Here is a 16515-nt window from a genome sequence, read left to right on the forward strand (position 1 = left end):
TTTGCGATTGGAATGAAATTTAATTCTAACTAAAAACCTCTGAGGGAGGTATGATTATTATCTTATTTTTTTTCCCAGTTGTTATTCCTTAAATTGAGGTACAGGGAGGGCACAGGCAGTGATTTGAGCCCAAGCGGTGGCCTGCAGTTAGGAGTTGACCTGACTCTTAGAGTAAATTTTACCATGTACACAAAGCCTTAGATCCATTCTACCCATCAGGAAGATAACCCCAAATTCCAAAATTATCTCTGCAAGTTCTAAATTTATTACAGATCTTTTTGATCAAGAGGATATGACATACCACAGTTATAATGTGTATGAAAAAGTTGGAATAAACTAGTTATTTATGTCTCTTTAAAAAAAAATGCAATCCCTGCAGAGACCTCAGTGTTTCAGTATAAAAATCCATATCCAGTGACATGTGTTTTTTGGTGCAGATGGTATGCCTCTGTGAAAATTGCCAAAAGAAAAGAACACATATTTTAGAAATGTTAAATATTGTAATTACAATGCAGGCAGTTTTTGCTTTGTAATATGCATGCTTAAAACTCAGAAGACTGTCTATGATGTTTTATTTTATTGTGTGAAATTTAAATTTGAAACAATTTTGTTTATAGCTTTCTGAATACGTAGAAGATGGCCTAATTTACTGTTACCTTGGAAATAGCAACACCTAAATGCTGTGTTAACTCTCTTTAGTACAATTAAGATCATTTTATAGAGCAAATATAGTTTAAAATAATATCCTCAAGCATGGATTTTAATTAATTTTAATCATATAAAGTATGTAATGTTTAGTGTTATATTTGGAATACTAAATATAGCTTTTTAATAGAAAACATGCCAATGCCTTTAAAAACATGCCTCGATCAATAAATACACACATCACTGACCTTTTCCTTTTTAAATAGTATTCTAATTGTGAGGAGAGCATCTCCAGTTATGTAATTAATAATCCTCTGATGTTAAAGATGTCACGTTTAGTTTTTTGAAAGTTTTACTAATAACTGATGGTCTTGGAGAAACTCTTAATTACTAACTTGTTAAGTCATCCCAGGTAAGACTTTCTACTTTGGCACATGTTGATACACACGTGTTTTCTTACACTTCTAGGACTCTGCTATTGTCACTCCGATTATTTTGAGGACTGACCCTCAGGGATTTTTCTTTTACTGGACAGATCAAAACAAGGTAAGAAGTGAGATATGTCTCTTTTACATTTTCCAGTGAGTTGCTGATTTGCAAAGTATTCAGGTTTTTATCTGTTTCATGGATGACTCTTAAGTAATTTATTTAAAGATTCTACTTAAAAAGAATGCCTAAAATGGAAATGTCTGGAGAGTTTCCAAGGACTGTAGCCTGAAGTATTAGATGTGCTAAATCCTAGAACATTTGGCACTTTTCAGGACAAGAGCATGGAACCGTGAATTGCATTTGTTGTAGAGGGAAGTTAGTCGGTGTTACTGCTGTAAGTCTCCCCGCAGCTCTATCCATAGGGAATGAAGAAAAGGGATGAGAAAGCCCCTGTGACCCCAGGACTGTAACTGTGACTTTCGCTTTCTCTTCCTTTTGCCCTTTGTTGCTTATTAGGGTCTCCCAGCCTCAGCAGGAATTTGGCCTTGATAATTGGTTCACATTAGAAAATCAGGAATAAAATTCTTCCCATTTTCAGGAATTTTTTTCCTGTTTTAGCTTTCTGTTCACCATATCATAAATTTAGAATCTCATTTATTATGGAACCAATTGAGCTGATTCCATATTGAATTATTAAAAAGTAGAATGTCTGCAGATCATAAAATTTATTCGGAGTTTAACAGGCAGTTAGACCAGAATATTCATAGAAAGTGGTTATTATTTCAATAGACAGTGCTATGGTTCTGCACTTGAACCTCCAAGGCCACCGACCACAGAATATTTTGGTCCTGTAAGTTCTGATATTTGGAAAGATGGGGCAGCTTTTATTGAGATTTGCCAAAATGATACTGAGATGATAAAATATCTGGACCAAATTGTGAGGCACTATCAACCTTTTCACATCCTTGTGTTACTCCTCTCTGTCCGGGGTTATTGGTTGCCAGCCTAGCTTTCTGCCTTTGGGGGCAACCTGGACTTCATCAGTGAGTAATGGTTCAGAGACTGCTCTGTACAGTGGCTGGTTTGGGGTCAGGCTGGAGCCTGGGGAAATTCTTAGGGGGCTGGAAAGTAATATATGGCCCCCCAGGGTCAGTCCTGAATGTGTCTCTTTAACCTATCTTCCAAAGGACAGATTTTACCTTTGTTGTCCTGGAGTTGCTTTCTGAATATGGGTGCCCTATAGTCACCTCTCGCGACAGACATGGGGCCACAGACATAGACCCCAAGCTAATGTCAAAAACGACATTTGAGTAAGATTTCATACTGACTGTTCATGTTTATTACTGGGTGTGTTAATTACTTTGGCTTTGACATTCTGTTTGGTTTCCTGCTGTTATGTATAAAACAATGGCTTGAAAGGGTTCTTTTTCTTTTTTTTTTTTCCTCCTAAAGGCTATTTTTAGAACTGTTGAAGCTATATTCATGAAAGATATATTTATAATGCCTAGAGCATTTTTAAAGTTGGGTATTTGTACGAGAGACTGGAGTGTCAGTTTGATTTTTCAGCTTGTAAATCAAGCTTCTACAAAAGCAGCAGAAGATATTTTGGGGATTTTAAATAATTCATAGCAACTCAGTTAAGCTCCCCTTTAAAACCAATCATAAATATTTCTTTGCTTGAGAAAGAGAAAGTGTTTAGGACCAGAGGCTCTTTGATGTACATCTCTTGTTCCCTGAACCCAGTATTTTGACTAATGCTTATTTTCAAATGTAGGAAAAAATCTCAATTTTTGAACGCAGACCATTTTCTCTTGGTTGTAATGCAGTTTGTGACCAGATGAAGCAGATGTTGTGGTAGCAATACTTCTTTTTATTACTTTCTTTTCATGAGCATCAATCTTTCAGTTCCAGCCAAGAGATGGTGGTTTCGTTTTTCACTTTCTAAGTCAACCATCAGTCATGTCAGAGTTTGGAGGTTTGTTTTTTTAATTATCATATATTAATATCTAAGAGATGGCGTAGTTTAAGGAAAAAATGAAACTTTACATGATTCCAAGTTTGTAATCTTCTTCTGGCTTTAAGCCTAGTTCTAGAGCCAGAGAGAGCGATGAGTCCACTTCTAGGAGACGGACCCCTGTGAGTGATGTATTAGCAGCTTAAACGCATGTGAGCAGAGACGGTGCTCACAGATGAGCAGTGGCAAGCAAGCTTTAAGTCCATGTTTTTGCATAATATTATTTGAAGGGATGGGCTGAATGTTGCAATCATGATATTGCTTAGAGCCCCACTTTCTTTAAAATATTTTAATTGACAGTTAGTCTTGGTGATGTGAATCTATCACATGTACTACAGAGTTTACATCTCAGAGAAAAAATATGATACTTTTTAAAGTTTATCCCCTGATTCCCTCCTCGCCTCTGCTTGAAAGCTTTCATTGGTATCTGTGCTATTCACCTCTTCTCCCTGGAGCTTCTTCTTTTGTCTTTGTCCGTGTTTCTCCTTGGCCCACGAAGTCTGTGCCAAAGTCCTTTGTTTTTTAAAATTTTTATTTATTTTTAATTGGAGGATAATTGCTTTACAATGTTGTATTGGTTTCTGCTGCACAACAAACATTGGTTTCTGCTGACTCACCTTTCAGTATACATAGACCCTTCCCTCGGGAGCCCCTTCCCACCTCCCCCATCCCCCTGTCTAAGTTATCACCAAGCACCAGCTGAGCTCCCTGTTTTATGAAGCTCTTTGATTAGTGATCACTTGAAGCCTAGACTGCTCAGAGGTGAGCTGAATGGCTTAAGAAGTAAAGAATATTGTTACAGGATTTTCTTTTTATAGCCCTGGAGGAGAATCCTCACATTTGATGGGTTCTTATCCAGATCCTCTCTCCTGTCCTGACCACACTGTACCATGGACCACTGATTTGAAGCCACTGATTTTGCTCTCTATGAGCCTTGACACGTGTCCTGTAACCCAGCCTTTGATTTGCCACCGTAGAATTGGTAGGTGGCAAAGAAGATTGATAACCCAGATAACAGATTGAAGAACGTAAAAACCAGAGCTGGCTTTTAGGTAGCAGAAATGTGCTTCTGATGAAACATTGAAGGCATGTTTGGGGGTTGGTGGGGAGCAGATAAATATGAACATCATCTTAAGGGAAATGTTCATACTTGGTATCAGCTCTGGGATTATTCTAATCACTCTTTCCCTTTTAATGTTGGCTCTATAAATTTTATTGATGGTAATTAGCAGAAACGAGATTCTGAATATGACTATCTTAAGCATGGGTGTTTTTCTTATGTCAGTACGTGTCATGTGAAGAGGATCAGGTTATTTGTGATCATGAGTGAGAAAGGGCTCTTGTACAGGCTGAGGATGGAAGAGGTTTCCTACATTAAATTATGACTTTTCTTTGGAGCTATGCCATGTCAGGACCAGAAACCAAAGTAGGAAGTATTATCCATGAAAAACATGTGAACTACAAGAGGAATCCGTATGGGAGCCAAAGAAAAAAAGGGGGGTCCATGTAACAGGCAAACCCAAACATAGTCTGTTAGAATATGAAACAAAGTAGACCTCTGCCTTGCAACCTGAGGCCCTGACCCTGGGCCAAGATTCGTGTAAAAATAAAACTAGTCATCACCAGTTCAGATACAAGAAGTTCAGTATAGTTTATTAAACTCTTCCTTGTATCCCTGAAACAGGAGCTTGGGGAAGGGGAGAGAGGATCACATAATTAAAAAGGAAGAGGAGGAGAGATACATGTTTTAAAGGAAGACTGCCTACTACTTGATCTTTTTCTGTTACAGATATTTATTTTTCTTTTTGTTGCTAACCCGCAAATATTAATAGGTTCTTTTGTAAGAGAGTAAAGCAGTGTTGATGTCCTTGACTGATTCCCACCTTTGACCACAATCCTGGCCTTGTCCAAAGTCAACTGCTGGTGGGACTTGCCTGGTGGTCCAGTGGATAAGACTCTGCAGAGGACCCAGGTTTGATCCCTGAACAGGCAACTAAAATCCCACCAGCTGTGCAGTGCAGTGTGAAGTCAACTGCTGGTAACAGCTTCATGGTATATTTCCAGGTCTCTCTTTAATGAATTTATGTGTGTATTAACTATGGAAATATTTTGTTTTGTTTATATCCATCTGTATCCTAAATACCATCATTCTATTTTTACTTTTCCACACACTTGATTTTCACTTTACAGTATGTCTTACAGAACTTTCCATGTAAGTACATGTGTATCCGCTTTATTTTTCTTACACCTCTATAACGTCCCATGGAATGGCTGTGTGTTTAGGCACTCAGTCATGTCCAACTTTCTGCAACCCCATAGATTGTAGCACACGAGGCTCCTCTATCCAGGGAATGTTCCAGACAACAGTACTGGAGTGGGTTGCCATTCCCTACTCCAGGGGATATTCCTGACCCAAAGACTGAACCTTAGTATCTTGCATCTCCTGCATTGACAGGTGGATTCTTTGCCACTGTGTCACCTGAGAGGCCCAGGGAATGGATGATGAAATTTTATTTAACAATAAAATATTCTCATTGGTGGACTCTTGGTATTTGTTTCTAGTTTGGGGCTACACGAAAACAATCTTGTACTTTGGAGTAATACTTTGTCTTATGTATCTCTCTCTGAGTATATGGGTCAGGCATCCCTGAGGTAAATTTTGAGAAGTACAGTTGCTGATTGAAGGCTATATATATCCTAAATTTTAGTTACTGGTTGTGTCATTTTATAGCTTAACCAGTCTTGTGTGAGAGGAACTGTTTCCTCAATTCCCACCAACACTATTAAGAAACATTTTAATTTTTGTCAATTTGATGCAGCCATTGTATCTCTGCTCTAATTTGCTGTTGCCTTATTTGCTACTGAGCTGTGTACATTTTCCAACATTATGGGCAATGTCTGTTTCCTCTTACACCAATAACCTGCTTAAATTCTTTGCCTTGTGTTGAGAGTTGTCCATTTATTCTGGATGTTAATCCTTTAGCTGTTAGGGATATTTCAAACACTTTCTTCCTGTCTGTGGCTTGTCTTTGAATTTCTTAACTTATGCATGACAAAAGATGACTTGACATTTTCAAATTTGATATATTCACATTCCAACTTTTTTTTTGCTTTTTGCTTTATTCAAGATTTTTCTTATTCATTATACTCTTACCCATCATTATTATTAGTTCAGATTTTTAACTCATGTAAAATTGTCTTAGTCCATTTGGGCCGTTGTACCAAAACACCATAGAATGGGTAGTTCATAAATGACATATTTCTTACAGTTCAGGAGGCTGGAAGTCCAAGACTAGGGTGTCAGCATGGCCCAGAGAGACCCCTCTTCTGTGCTGCAGATTTCTTGTGTCCTTATGTGATCGAAGGAGCTAAGGGTCTCTGTGTTGATGCTTAATTGCTCAGTCGTGTCCAAATCTTTGCAGCCCCATGGAGTGTAGCCCGCCAGGCTCCTGTGTCCATGGGATTTTCCAGGCAAGAATACTGGCATGCGTTGCTATTTATTCCTTCAGGGGATCTTCCCAACCTAGGGTTGAACCCGAGTCTCCTGCACTGCAGGTGGATTCTTTACCACTGAGCCACCAGGGAAGCCTGAGGATCTCTCTCTCGAGCTTCTTTTATAAGGGTACTAATCCCATGACTCTGCCCTCAGGACCTAATCACCTCCCAAAGGCCCAGTCTCCTAATACCATCCTTGGGTATTAGGTGTTCAACATAAGGATTTGGCATGGAGTGTGGGGACATAAACATTTAGACCATAGATATCATTCAGACCAATGATATGTATTTTGAGGACTGATGATCTCAGAAGTCTAATTTCTTCGAATGGTTAGTCCTGTCTTTGAGTGGTCCCTGTTTTTTCTGGTTGGAACTGGCCCTGATATCACTGTCTGCCATGTAATTTTCTTCTGGCTGGGGTGTGCAGGGTATGGGAAGTGTGAACTATGATGGCAGGGTGTCCTGATCAGATGTTCCCACTTTACTCCCAATGCTGACACCTCCACCACCTGGTTTGGGTGGTCCAGATCTATTCCTGTTTTAATGCCTGTGAGTTTCTGGGGTGTCACCTCCTGCTTGTTTTTTATTCCATTTATCTTCTGCCTTCCATGCTTTCGGATTCAAGAAGTACAACCCCTTCTGTTTACCCATGATCCTAGATTATAGACATACATTTACACCTGTGTATTCAGTCATTTCTAGGGAACAGGACATGGGAGGACTCCACCATCTGTTCCATCTGTTGTCTTGTTCTGGCCTATTATTTTGCATGAAACAGTCATTGGGGATCCTTGTAAAGTGGTAAGTTTCTGTTAATGAAAACTATAGACTGCCTTCTCTTATAGTAACCTTATATTTCTATACCGAGTTCAAATGCAAAGTTCAAAAATTACATCTTTACATAGCACATGGTGATATTTTTCAGCAAAGAAGTCAAGAGTTTGTAAATATTTAAGCTGTTGTATCATAAACCTCTATAAAGAAAAGCTAGTAATATCATGTTAAAAAATAGTCTGGGCTCCATAAAGAACCACCAGGCACCACAGATTTTATTAATCACTGTTTATCAACAGCGCTTCTTCTTTCACACACACTTCTCTAGAATATACCAGAAACATCAGGTTTGAACTTTCTTGTCTATGGTAATTGGGGTAGGACACTCAACTGTCCATTGAGTGCAACAATGTGATTATAAATTAAAAGATCAGCTCTACACGCTTTTATTTGGTAGCTTCCCCTGAACCCTGAAACAACAACTGATTTATCTCAGAAAACAATGCAGAGCATGTGAGTATCACTGCTGGAAGGCTGGTATCTTTGCTAGGCCTGTAGCAGGACACCAGTCATTGCCAACAAGCAGCAGCATCTATGGATTAAGTCTTTTCCTTCACCTTCCCCAGATTTTCTTCACATAAAGAAATTAATAGAAGGAACACAGCCCCAAATCTAAAGCCAAGTCCTTACTGCTCCTGTGGCTGAGAGTTGGACCCCAGTGGCATTTGCATTCCTTTGCTCTTTCTGGCCTCTGGAGCTCATGACACCCATACAAGAGACAACTGTACACATGGATGTCACCAGACAGTCAATACCAAAATCGGATTGATTTATTTGCAGCTGAAGATGGAGAAGCTCTATAGAGTCAGCAAAAACAAGATTGGGAGCTGACCTGTGTCTCAGATCATGAACTCCTTATTGCCAAATTCAGACTTATGTTGAAGAAACCAGGGAAAACCACTAGACCATTCAGGTATGACCTAAATCAAATCCCTTACAGTGATACAGTGGAAGTGACAAATAGATTCAAGGGATTAGATTTGATAGACAGACTACCTGAAGAACTGTGGACAGAGGCTCATGATGTTACACAGAAGGCAGTGATCAAGAACACTCCCAAGAAAAAGAAATGCAAAAAGGCAAAATGGTTGTCTGAGGAGGCATTACAAATAGCTGAGAAAAGAAAAGCCAAAGGCAAAGGAAAGATATCCCCATTTGAATGCAGAGTTCCAAGGAATAGCAAGGACAGGTAAGAAAGCCTTCCTCAGTGATCAGTGCAAAGAAATAGAGGAAAACAATAGAATAGGAAAGACTAGAGATCTCTTCAAGAAAATTAGAGATACCAAGGGAACATTTCATGCAAAGATGGGCTCGATAAAGGACAGAAATGGTATGGACCTAACAGAAGCAGAAGCTATTAGAAAAAGGTGGCAAGAATACACAGAAGAACTATACAAAAAAGATCTTCATGACCCTGATAACTGCAATGGTGTGATCACTCAGCTAGAACCAGACATCCTGGAATGTGAAGTCAAGTGGGACTTAGGAAGCATCACTACGATCAAAGCTAGTGGAGGTGATGGAATTCCAGCTGAGCTATTTCAAATCTTAAAATATGATGCTGTGAAAGTGCTGCAGTCAATATGCCAGCAAACTTGGAAAACTCAGCAGTGGCCACAGGACTGGAAAAGGTCAGTTTTCATTTCAATCCCAAAGAAAGGCAATGCCAAAGAATGTTCAAACTAGTGCACAATTGCACTCATCTCACAAGCTAGCAAAGTAATGCTCAAAATTTTGAACATTCTTTGGCATTGTTTTTCTGGACCTTTCTTGCTTTTTCTATGATCCAGCGGATGTTGGCAATTTGATCTCTGGTTCAAAAAGCAAGAGAGTTCCAGAAAAAAATCTACTTCTGCTTTATTGATTACACCAAAGCCTTTGACTGTGTGAATCACAACAAACTGTGGGAAATTCTTCAAGAGATGGGAATACCAGACCACCTTACCTGCCTCCGGAGAAATCTGTATGCAGGTCATGAAGCAACAGTTAGAACCAAACATGGAACAATGGACTGGTTCCAAATCAGGAAAGGAGTACATCAAGGCTGTATATTGTCACCATGCTTCTTTAACTTATGTGCAGAGTACATCATGCAAAGTGCCAGGCCAGTTGAAGCACAAGCTGGAATCAAGATTGCCAGGAGAAATGTCAATGACCTCAGACATGCAGATGACACCACCATTGTGGCAGAAAGCGAAGAGGAACCAAAGAACCTCTTGATGAAAGTGAAAGAGGAGAGTGAAAAACCTGACTTAAAACTCACCGTTCAAAAAAACAAATATCATGGCATCCAGTTTCATTACTTCATGACAAATAGATGGGGAAACAATGGATACAGTGACAAGCTTTATTTTCTTGGGCTCCCAAATCACTTCATATAGTGGCTGCAGCCACGAAATTAAATGACACTTGCTTCTTGGAAAAATAGCTATGACAAACCTAGATAGCATACTAAAAAGCAGAGATATTACTTTGCTGACAAAGGTCCGTCTAGTCAAAGCTATGGTTTTTCCAGTAGTCATATACAGATGTGAGAGCTGAATCATAAAGAAAGCTGAGTGCTGAAGAAATGATGTTTTTGCACTGTGGTGTTGGAGATGATTCTTGAGAGTCCCTTGAGCTACACGGAGTTCAAACCAGTCCATCCTAGAGGAAATCAGTCCTGAATATCCATTGGAAGGACTGATGCTGAAGCTGAAACTCCAATACTTTCGCCACCTGATGTGAAGAGTCAACTCATTAGAAAAGACCCTGATGCTGGGAAAGATTGAAGGCAGGAGAAGGGGATGACAGAGGATGAGATGGTTGTATGGCATTACCTACTCGATGGACATGAGTTTGAGCAAGCTCTGGGATTTGGTGATGGACAAGGAGGCTTGGCATGCTGTAGTCCATGGTGTTGCAAAGAGTCAGACATGACTGAGTGACTGAACTAACTAACACCCATCTGAGCAAACAAGTTTGATGGGCAAATACCACAAACTTCTGGGTGGCATAACTCGAAGGTGCAAGCTTTCTGTTTTATCCTAGCGCACTCCAGGGGCAATAGGCCCCTTTACCCTTAGAGGTAACTGGCTTGAGAACACACGCTTCATGGACTTCCTTCCTTTCCTGTCTCTATTCCACATGTGTCCTGGAGACACCTCTAAAATAAACTCATTTTAGTAGAATCCTCATTTAGGAACTGCCTAACATGGATCCTTAATGTCTAACAGCTTAATGGAGATGCCCCATAATTAAGGGAATTAAGAAGATTTCTTACTAAGAGGCACCGTAACTGGAACCTGTTAGGTAAATATTTTGTTTTAAGCCAGGGAGATTTTTTAGTTGAGTCTTCATCTGAGAGGCCAGAACTTGAAATCTGACTGATGTGGATTGGAGTTCTAGTTCTAGCTCACATCCAGTGAGTCATATCTGGCGAATCTCTTCAACCATCTGAGCCTCCATTTCCTCATCTGTAAGACTGAGTGTTAACTTTCTCAGAGTTGCTGTTAAATATGATACACAAAGTGTGTAGCACAACGCTTTGTTGTTGTTTAGTTGCTCAATTTGTGTCTGTTTGTGACCCCATGGACTGTAGCCTACCAGGCTCCTCTGTCCAAGAACAATGGATACTGCTTTGTAGACTCAGTCTTTGTGGTAGCTTTTTTAAGATTTAATTTTTAAATTAAATCAAAATTTAAATGTAAGTTTTCCTGAAGTATGGTTGACAAATAAACTTGTAAGATATTTAAAGTGTGCATTGTGGTGATTAAAAATAATAAAAGTAAAGAAATTTATCCATTGTGAAAGAATTCCCTGCATCTAGTTGATTAGCACATCCATCACCTATCTCACTTATTTTCTTCTTTTTTGTATGTGTGAGAACATGTAGGTTCTGTTTTCTGCAAATTTCATTCATATAATACAGTATTATCAACTATATTCACTGTATTACACATCAGATTCTCAGACCTTATTCATTTTATAGTTGAAAATTCATAGCCTTTTACCAACCTCTTCCTAGTTCCCCTGGCTTCCCAGGTCATCAGTGGTAAAGAATCTGCCTGCTAAATAGGAAGACTTGGATTCATTCCGTATCAGGAAGGTCTCCTGGAAAAGGAAATGGCAACCCACTCCCGTGTTCTTGCCTGGGAAATGCTGTGGACAGAGGAGCCTGGCAGGCTGCCGTCCATGGGGTTCCAGTCGGTCACGCTCAGGGGCTGAACCACCATCCCCCTGGTCCCACTGTGCCCCAGCCTCAGCAGCCACATTTCTACGCTCTGTTCCTGTGAGTCTGACACCTCCCCACCTTTGAAGGTTTCACATATATGTGATGCCATGTCATATTCATCTCTCTCTATTTGGCTTTATTTCACTTGACATAATGCCCTCAAGGTCCATTGTAGTAGTTTCTATTATTGGTATATAATTAACAGTTAGTCTCTGACTAAACAGTCCCTAACTAATTTTTAGGGACTGCAAACATTCTGTTTTGAAAGCCAAGTGACTGTCTGTTTACATATATTTAAAAATATTTTTTCTTCTTCTTCAAGGCAATAGATTGTTTCCTCTCTAGACTCTGTTGTGGTCTTTGATCTAAAGCATTGAGCCTTAGGTCTGTTGGAGCAAACAAGATGTTTATGTATTTCATAACATTTCAGGAGCAGAACTACAGAAGGCAAAAGAAGGGATTTATCGTTGAGAAGACTTTCCCACTGAGGGTAATCCACTAATAAATACTGCATCATAGGTGAAAGGTTTTTGACCCTCAGGAATTGGAAGCATCTTGTGGAATGAGCTTGAAGATGATTTAAAAGTCTTAGGTAGGAGAAATGATATTATTCACAAGCAGAATTGGTTTCCACCACGGTTGTCTGTGTCTTTTTTTCCTAAGATAATCACTTTGGGATTTTCACTGCTGTATTGGCACCAGGCAGCTCCTCCTTCTCCATTCCAATAACATCCTGAGAGTAAGCTTGCAGTTATTTGTGAGTATAATTTAGATAGTGGTCTGTTGGATTACTGAGGAGTAAGCCACTTTTCATCAATTTTGCTTCCAGATTAAGCTTTATTTATTTCCAACCTTTCTTTCACTGCCGCAAGTCCCGGAGTTTTTGCCTCAATGAGTTCGAGCTAGTGTAGGACAGCGAGATGCTATGACTGCTTAGCCTATGTAGATACAACAGAAGAACATGTTGTTAGAATGGAAGCCTTTACCAGATTGTGATTCGTGGTCTTTTAGTAAATGTATTTTAAAATCAAGCTGATTATTATGAAATGGCACCATTGTACTTTCTTTAGAATCGTTTTGAGGGTGTTAGTGAATTAATCTGATTTTCATGTCTCTATCACAGCACTTCATCAGGCTGATAACAACAGCAGGGCTCATTTGAATATGTTGCAATATGAGTTTAGAAATATATAGCATCCTGGCTTTGATTCAAACTTCATCACCCCTAATATAATTTAATTACAAAATTGTATGTGTTGCTTATATTTAGCTCTCCTAGTCTTGTCAGTTCAGTTCAGTTCAGTCGCTCAGTCGTGTCCGACTCTTTGCGACCCCATGAATTGCAGCACACGAGGCCTCCCTGTCCATCACTAACTCCCGGAGTTCACGCAGACTCACATCCATCGAGTCCGTGATGCCATCCAGCCATCTCATCCGGGGTCATTCCCTTCTCCTCCTGCCCCCAATCCCTCCCAGCATCAGAGTCTTTTCCAATGAGTGAACTCATTGCATGAGGTGTCCAAAGTATTGGAGCTTCAGCTTTAGCATCATTCCTTCCAAAAAAATCCCAGGGTTGATCTCCTTCAGAATGGACTGGTTGGATCTCCTTGCAGTCCAAGGAACTCTCAAGAGTCTTCTCCAACACCACAGTTCAAAAGCATCAATTCTTCGGTGCTCAGCCTTCTTCACAGTCCAACTCTCACATCCATACATGACCACAGGAAAAACCATAGCCTTGACTAGATGGACCTTAGTCAGCAAAGTAATGTCTCTGCTTTTGAATATGCTATCTAGGTTGGTCATAACTTTTCTTCCAAGGAGTAAGTGTCTTTTAATTTCATGGCTGCAGTCACCATCTGCAGTGACTTTGGAGCCCCCCAAAATAAAGTCTGACACTGTTTCCACTGTTTCCCCATCTATTTCCCATGAAGTGATGGGACCAGATGCCATGATCTTCGCTTTCTGAATGTTGAGCTTTAAGCCAACTTTTTCACTCTCCTCTTTCACCTTCATCAAGAGGCTTTTTAGCTCCTCTTCACTTTCTGCCATAAGGGTGGTGTCATCTGCATATCTCAGGTTATTGATATTTCTCCCGGCAATCTTGATTCCAGCTTGTGTTTCTTTCAGTCCACCATTTCTCATGATGTACTCTGCATAGAAGTTAAATAAGCAGGGTGACGATATACAGCCTTGAGGTACTCCTTTTCCTATTTGGAACGAGTCTGTTGTTCCATGTCCAGTTCTAACTGTTGCTTCCTGACCTGCATACAGATTTCTCAAGAGGCAGGTCAGGTGGTCTGGTATTCCCATCTCTTGAAGAATTTTCCGCAGTTTATTGTGATCCACACAGTCAACGGCTTTGGCATAGTCAATAAAGCAGAAATAGATGTTTTTCTAGAACTCTCTTGCTTTTTTGATGATCCAGCAGATGTTGGCAATTTGATCTCTGGTTCGTCTGCATTTTCTAAAACCAGCTTGAACATCAGGGAGTTCACGGTTCATGTATTGCTGAAGCCTGGCTTGGAGAATTTTGAGCATGACTTTACTAGCATGTGAGATGAGTGCGATTGTGCGGTAGTTTGAGCATTCTTTTGCATTGCCTAGTCTTGTAGTAGCAATTAAATTGGATGCTTTCCATGCTATGAAGTTATTATGATGGTTTATTTGTACCTTTTGATAAAAAATTAGTTTGAGACACTGGATTAAAGGAATGTGTAGAGCAAATACTTCTGTATTGTTCATAATTCTATTCCTTGTTATGTGGAAAACCCATTTGCCTTTATTGTGAATAGAATTCCCAGACACTTGGTATTGACCCAATGTCATGTTTCTTTGCTTGAATTATAGATGTTGTAGATAGAAAAGCATATTTGGTTGTCCTCTAGGTCATTTTCTTGCAAATGCAAAATTGTTTGATTCTACTGATGCAGTTCTTGTCATACTCTTTCCATATTTAATCAGCATGACAAGCCTCTTTTTTCCATCTGGTAAAATAAATAAAGGTGGAAAATTGTAATACTTAAATTGTCATTTAAGTATTTACCAAAAATAGACCAAAATAAAAATTTTCTATTTTTCACATTTTATCCTTACTTTCTTTAAATAATTTTAAAAGGTTAAACAACCTGATTATTAGGAACTTGTTATCACATAAATTGCTTTTCATATGCACTAGTTCAATTTGCACACACCTTTTATCTATTGTTATTATTACTGTTATCATCATCACCAAAAATAGCATCACATATATGGAGTTTTCTGCACACAGGTCACTGCTGTGGTATATGTGTGCATGTGCATGCCGGGGTGTGTATATGCGTGCACACATACACATTCAGTCATTTCCATGAACCCATGAGGCCAGGCCTCTTATCACTCCCATTTCTAGGTTAGAACATTGACATGTACACAGAGTGCTGACCCTCGTTACACAGTTCATGAATAGAGACGGGACTAGAATCCAGGTAGCCTGGCTGTGTGTCCTGACCCTTAACTTCTTGCTTTTTAAAGATCTTGTTTAATTTGTAAAGTTGTTTTTCTCAGATTTTTCCCCCCTTAGATCTGTCTGAAAAGAAATCTCAGTAGGCATATTGCATGTGCAAGGAAAAGGCAAACAGTGTGAAGTGGTTCTCAACTTGGGCTGCACAAGAAACATTAAAATCACTGGGGGAGCTTCAAAAATTGTTGCTGCCTGGGTCCCCTCCCCAGAGCATCTGATTTAATTGCTCTGGGGTGCGGTCAGGACCTTGGATTTTTTTTTTTTTTTAAACGCTCCTCGTTTGATTCTAACATGCAACCAAGGTGAACACTGATAGGAAGCAAACTGACATTGCAAATCAATTCAGTGAAGTTCCTGAGGGCTTGTGTTCACTCTGCCTTTCCTTCTGTGGCCTCATTTCTATCAAAAATCAGACTCAGCTTAAGCACCCAGAGGCCCTACAAGACTCTGAATTATTTAGCTACAATTGAATAATATTCCCTATACTGTACTTAGGAAGGCAGGAAATTACTAACATTTTTTAGAAGGAGTCTTAGTATCCAAGATTGAATCAAAATAGATACTTTTGTTATATTCAGTTGATTAAAATTCATTTAATTTTCCATTCCCTGGATGTTCTAAGTACTAGGTATTCGTTTTATTTTTGCTGAACATGTCATCAGCATTCATGCCTGTTTATTAACCTTTATGTTTTTCTAGATCTTCTGTTAAACCAAGTTGCTATTTGAACATATTTAATTAAACTAGCTATACTTTTGAATGAGCAAATGTGGTTTCAAAAATGATTTGATATAATTATATTATACCTTAAACTTATGAATACAAAGCAGATATCATCTTGGTAAATTATGACATCATGTCATTTTTTTTATTAATTTGTAGAAATTATTTCTTTATTGACACATTAGCCCAGCAGGGAAACTAGAGACAATGAGGTCATATACAGGGGTGATAGGAAGCTGTGATATAATCAGTTCTAAATAATATATTTAAGTGGTAAAAATCCATATTTCTCCCATAAGAATACTTGGTTTTTACTTCAGTCTTCAATATGCATTGTTATGAGAAAGATTTTGCATGAGATTTCTCTTTAGTGTTGTGCATGGTGAACAATGCACCTGGTGAAGTGAATGCCTCAATGAAAAGTTTTATGGGGCAGAACCGTTTGCTATGCTAAGAAACTAAGTGTTATGCTGATATACATAATGGATTCTATTTTTAGATGAACATATGTACCTGTAGCCTGTCTTCCTTATGCAAGAGGCCAGCAGTTTCAGCCCCACATTGTGAATACTGAGACTTCGATGATCAGAGGAGATGGGACTTTAGGTTGTGAAATTTTCATCTATTTTAGCCCTAACATATTTCATGACTGGGGGAAAAATT

General features: G+C 39.1%; 1 protein-coding gene across 1 annotated transcript in view; it reads left to right on the forward strand.

Annotated features, from left to right (window-relative positions):
• The window catches only part of PLCB1 (phospholipase C beta 1), an 854775-nt gene that overhangs the window by 22797 nt on the left and 815463 nt on the right, over window positions 1–16515 (forward strand). Inside the window, exon 2 of the mRNA XM_068987480.1 lies at window positions 1114–1191. Within this exon, the coding sequence (XP_068843581.1) occupies window positions 1114–1191 (78 nt within the window). The remainder of the gene's footprint in view (window positions 1–1113; window positions 1192–16515) is intronic.

This window comes from Capricornis sumatraensis, chromosome 15 (assembly GCF_032405125.1).
Source record: "Capricornis sumatraensis isolate serow.1 chromosome 15, serow.2, whole genome shotgun sequence".
NCBI lineage: Eukaryota > Metazoa > Chordata > Mammalia > Artiodactyla > Bovidae > Capricornis > Capricornis sumatraensis.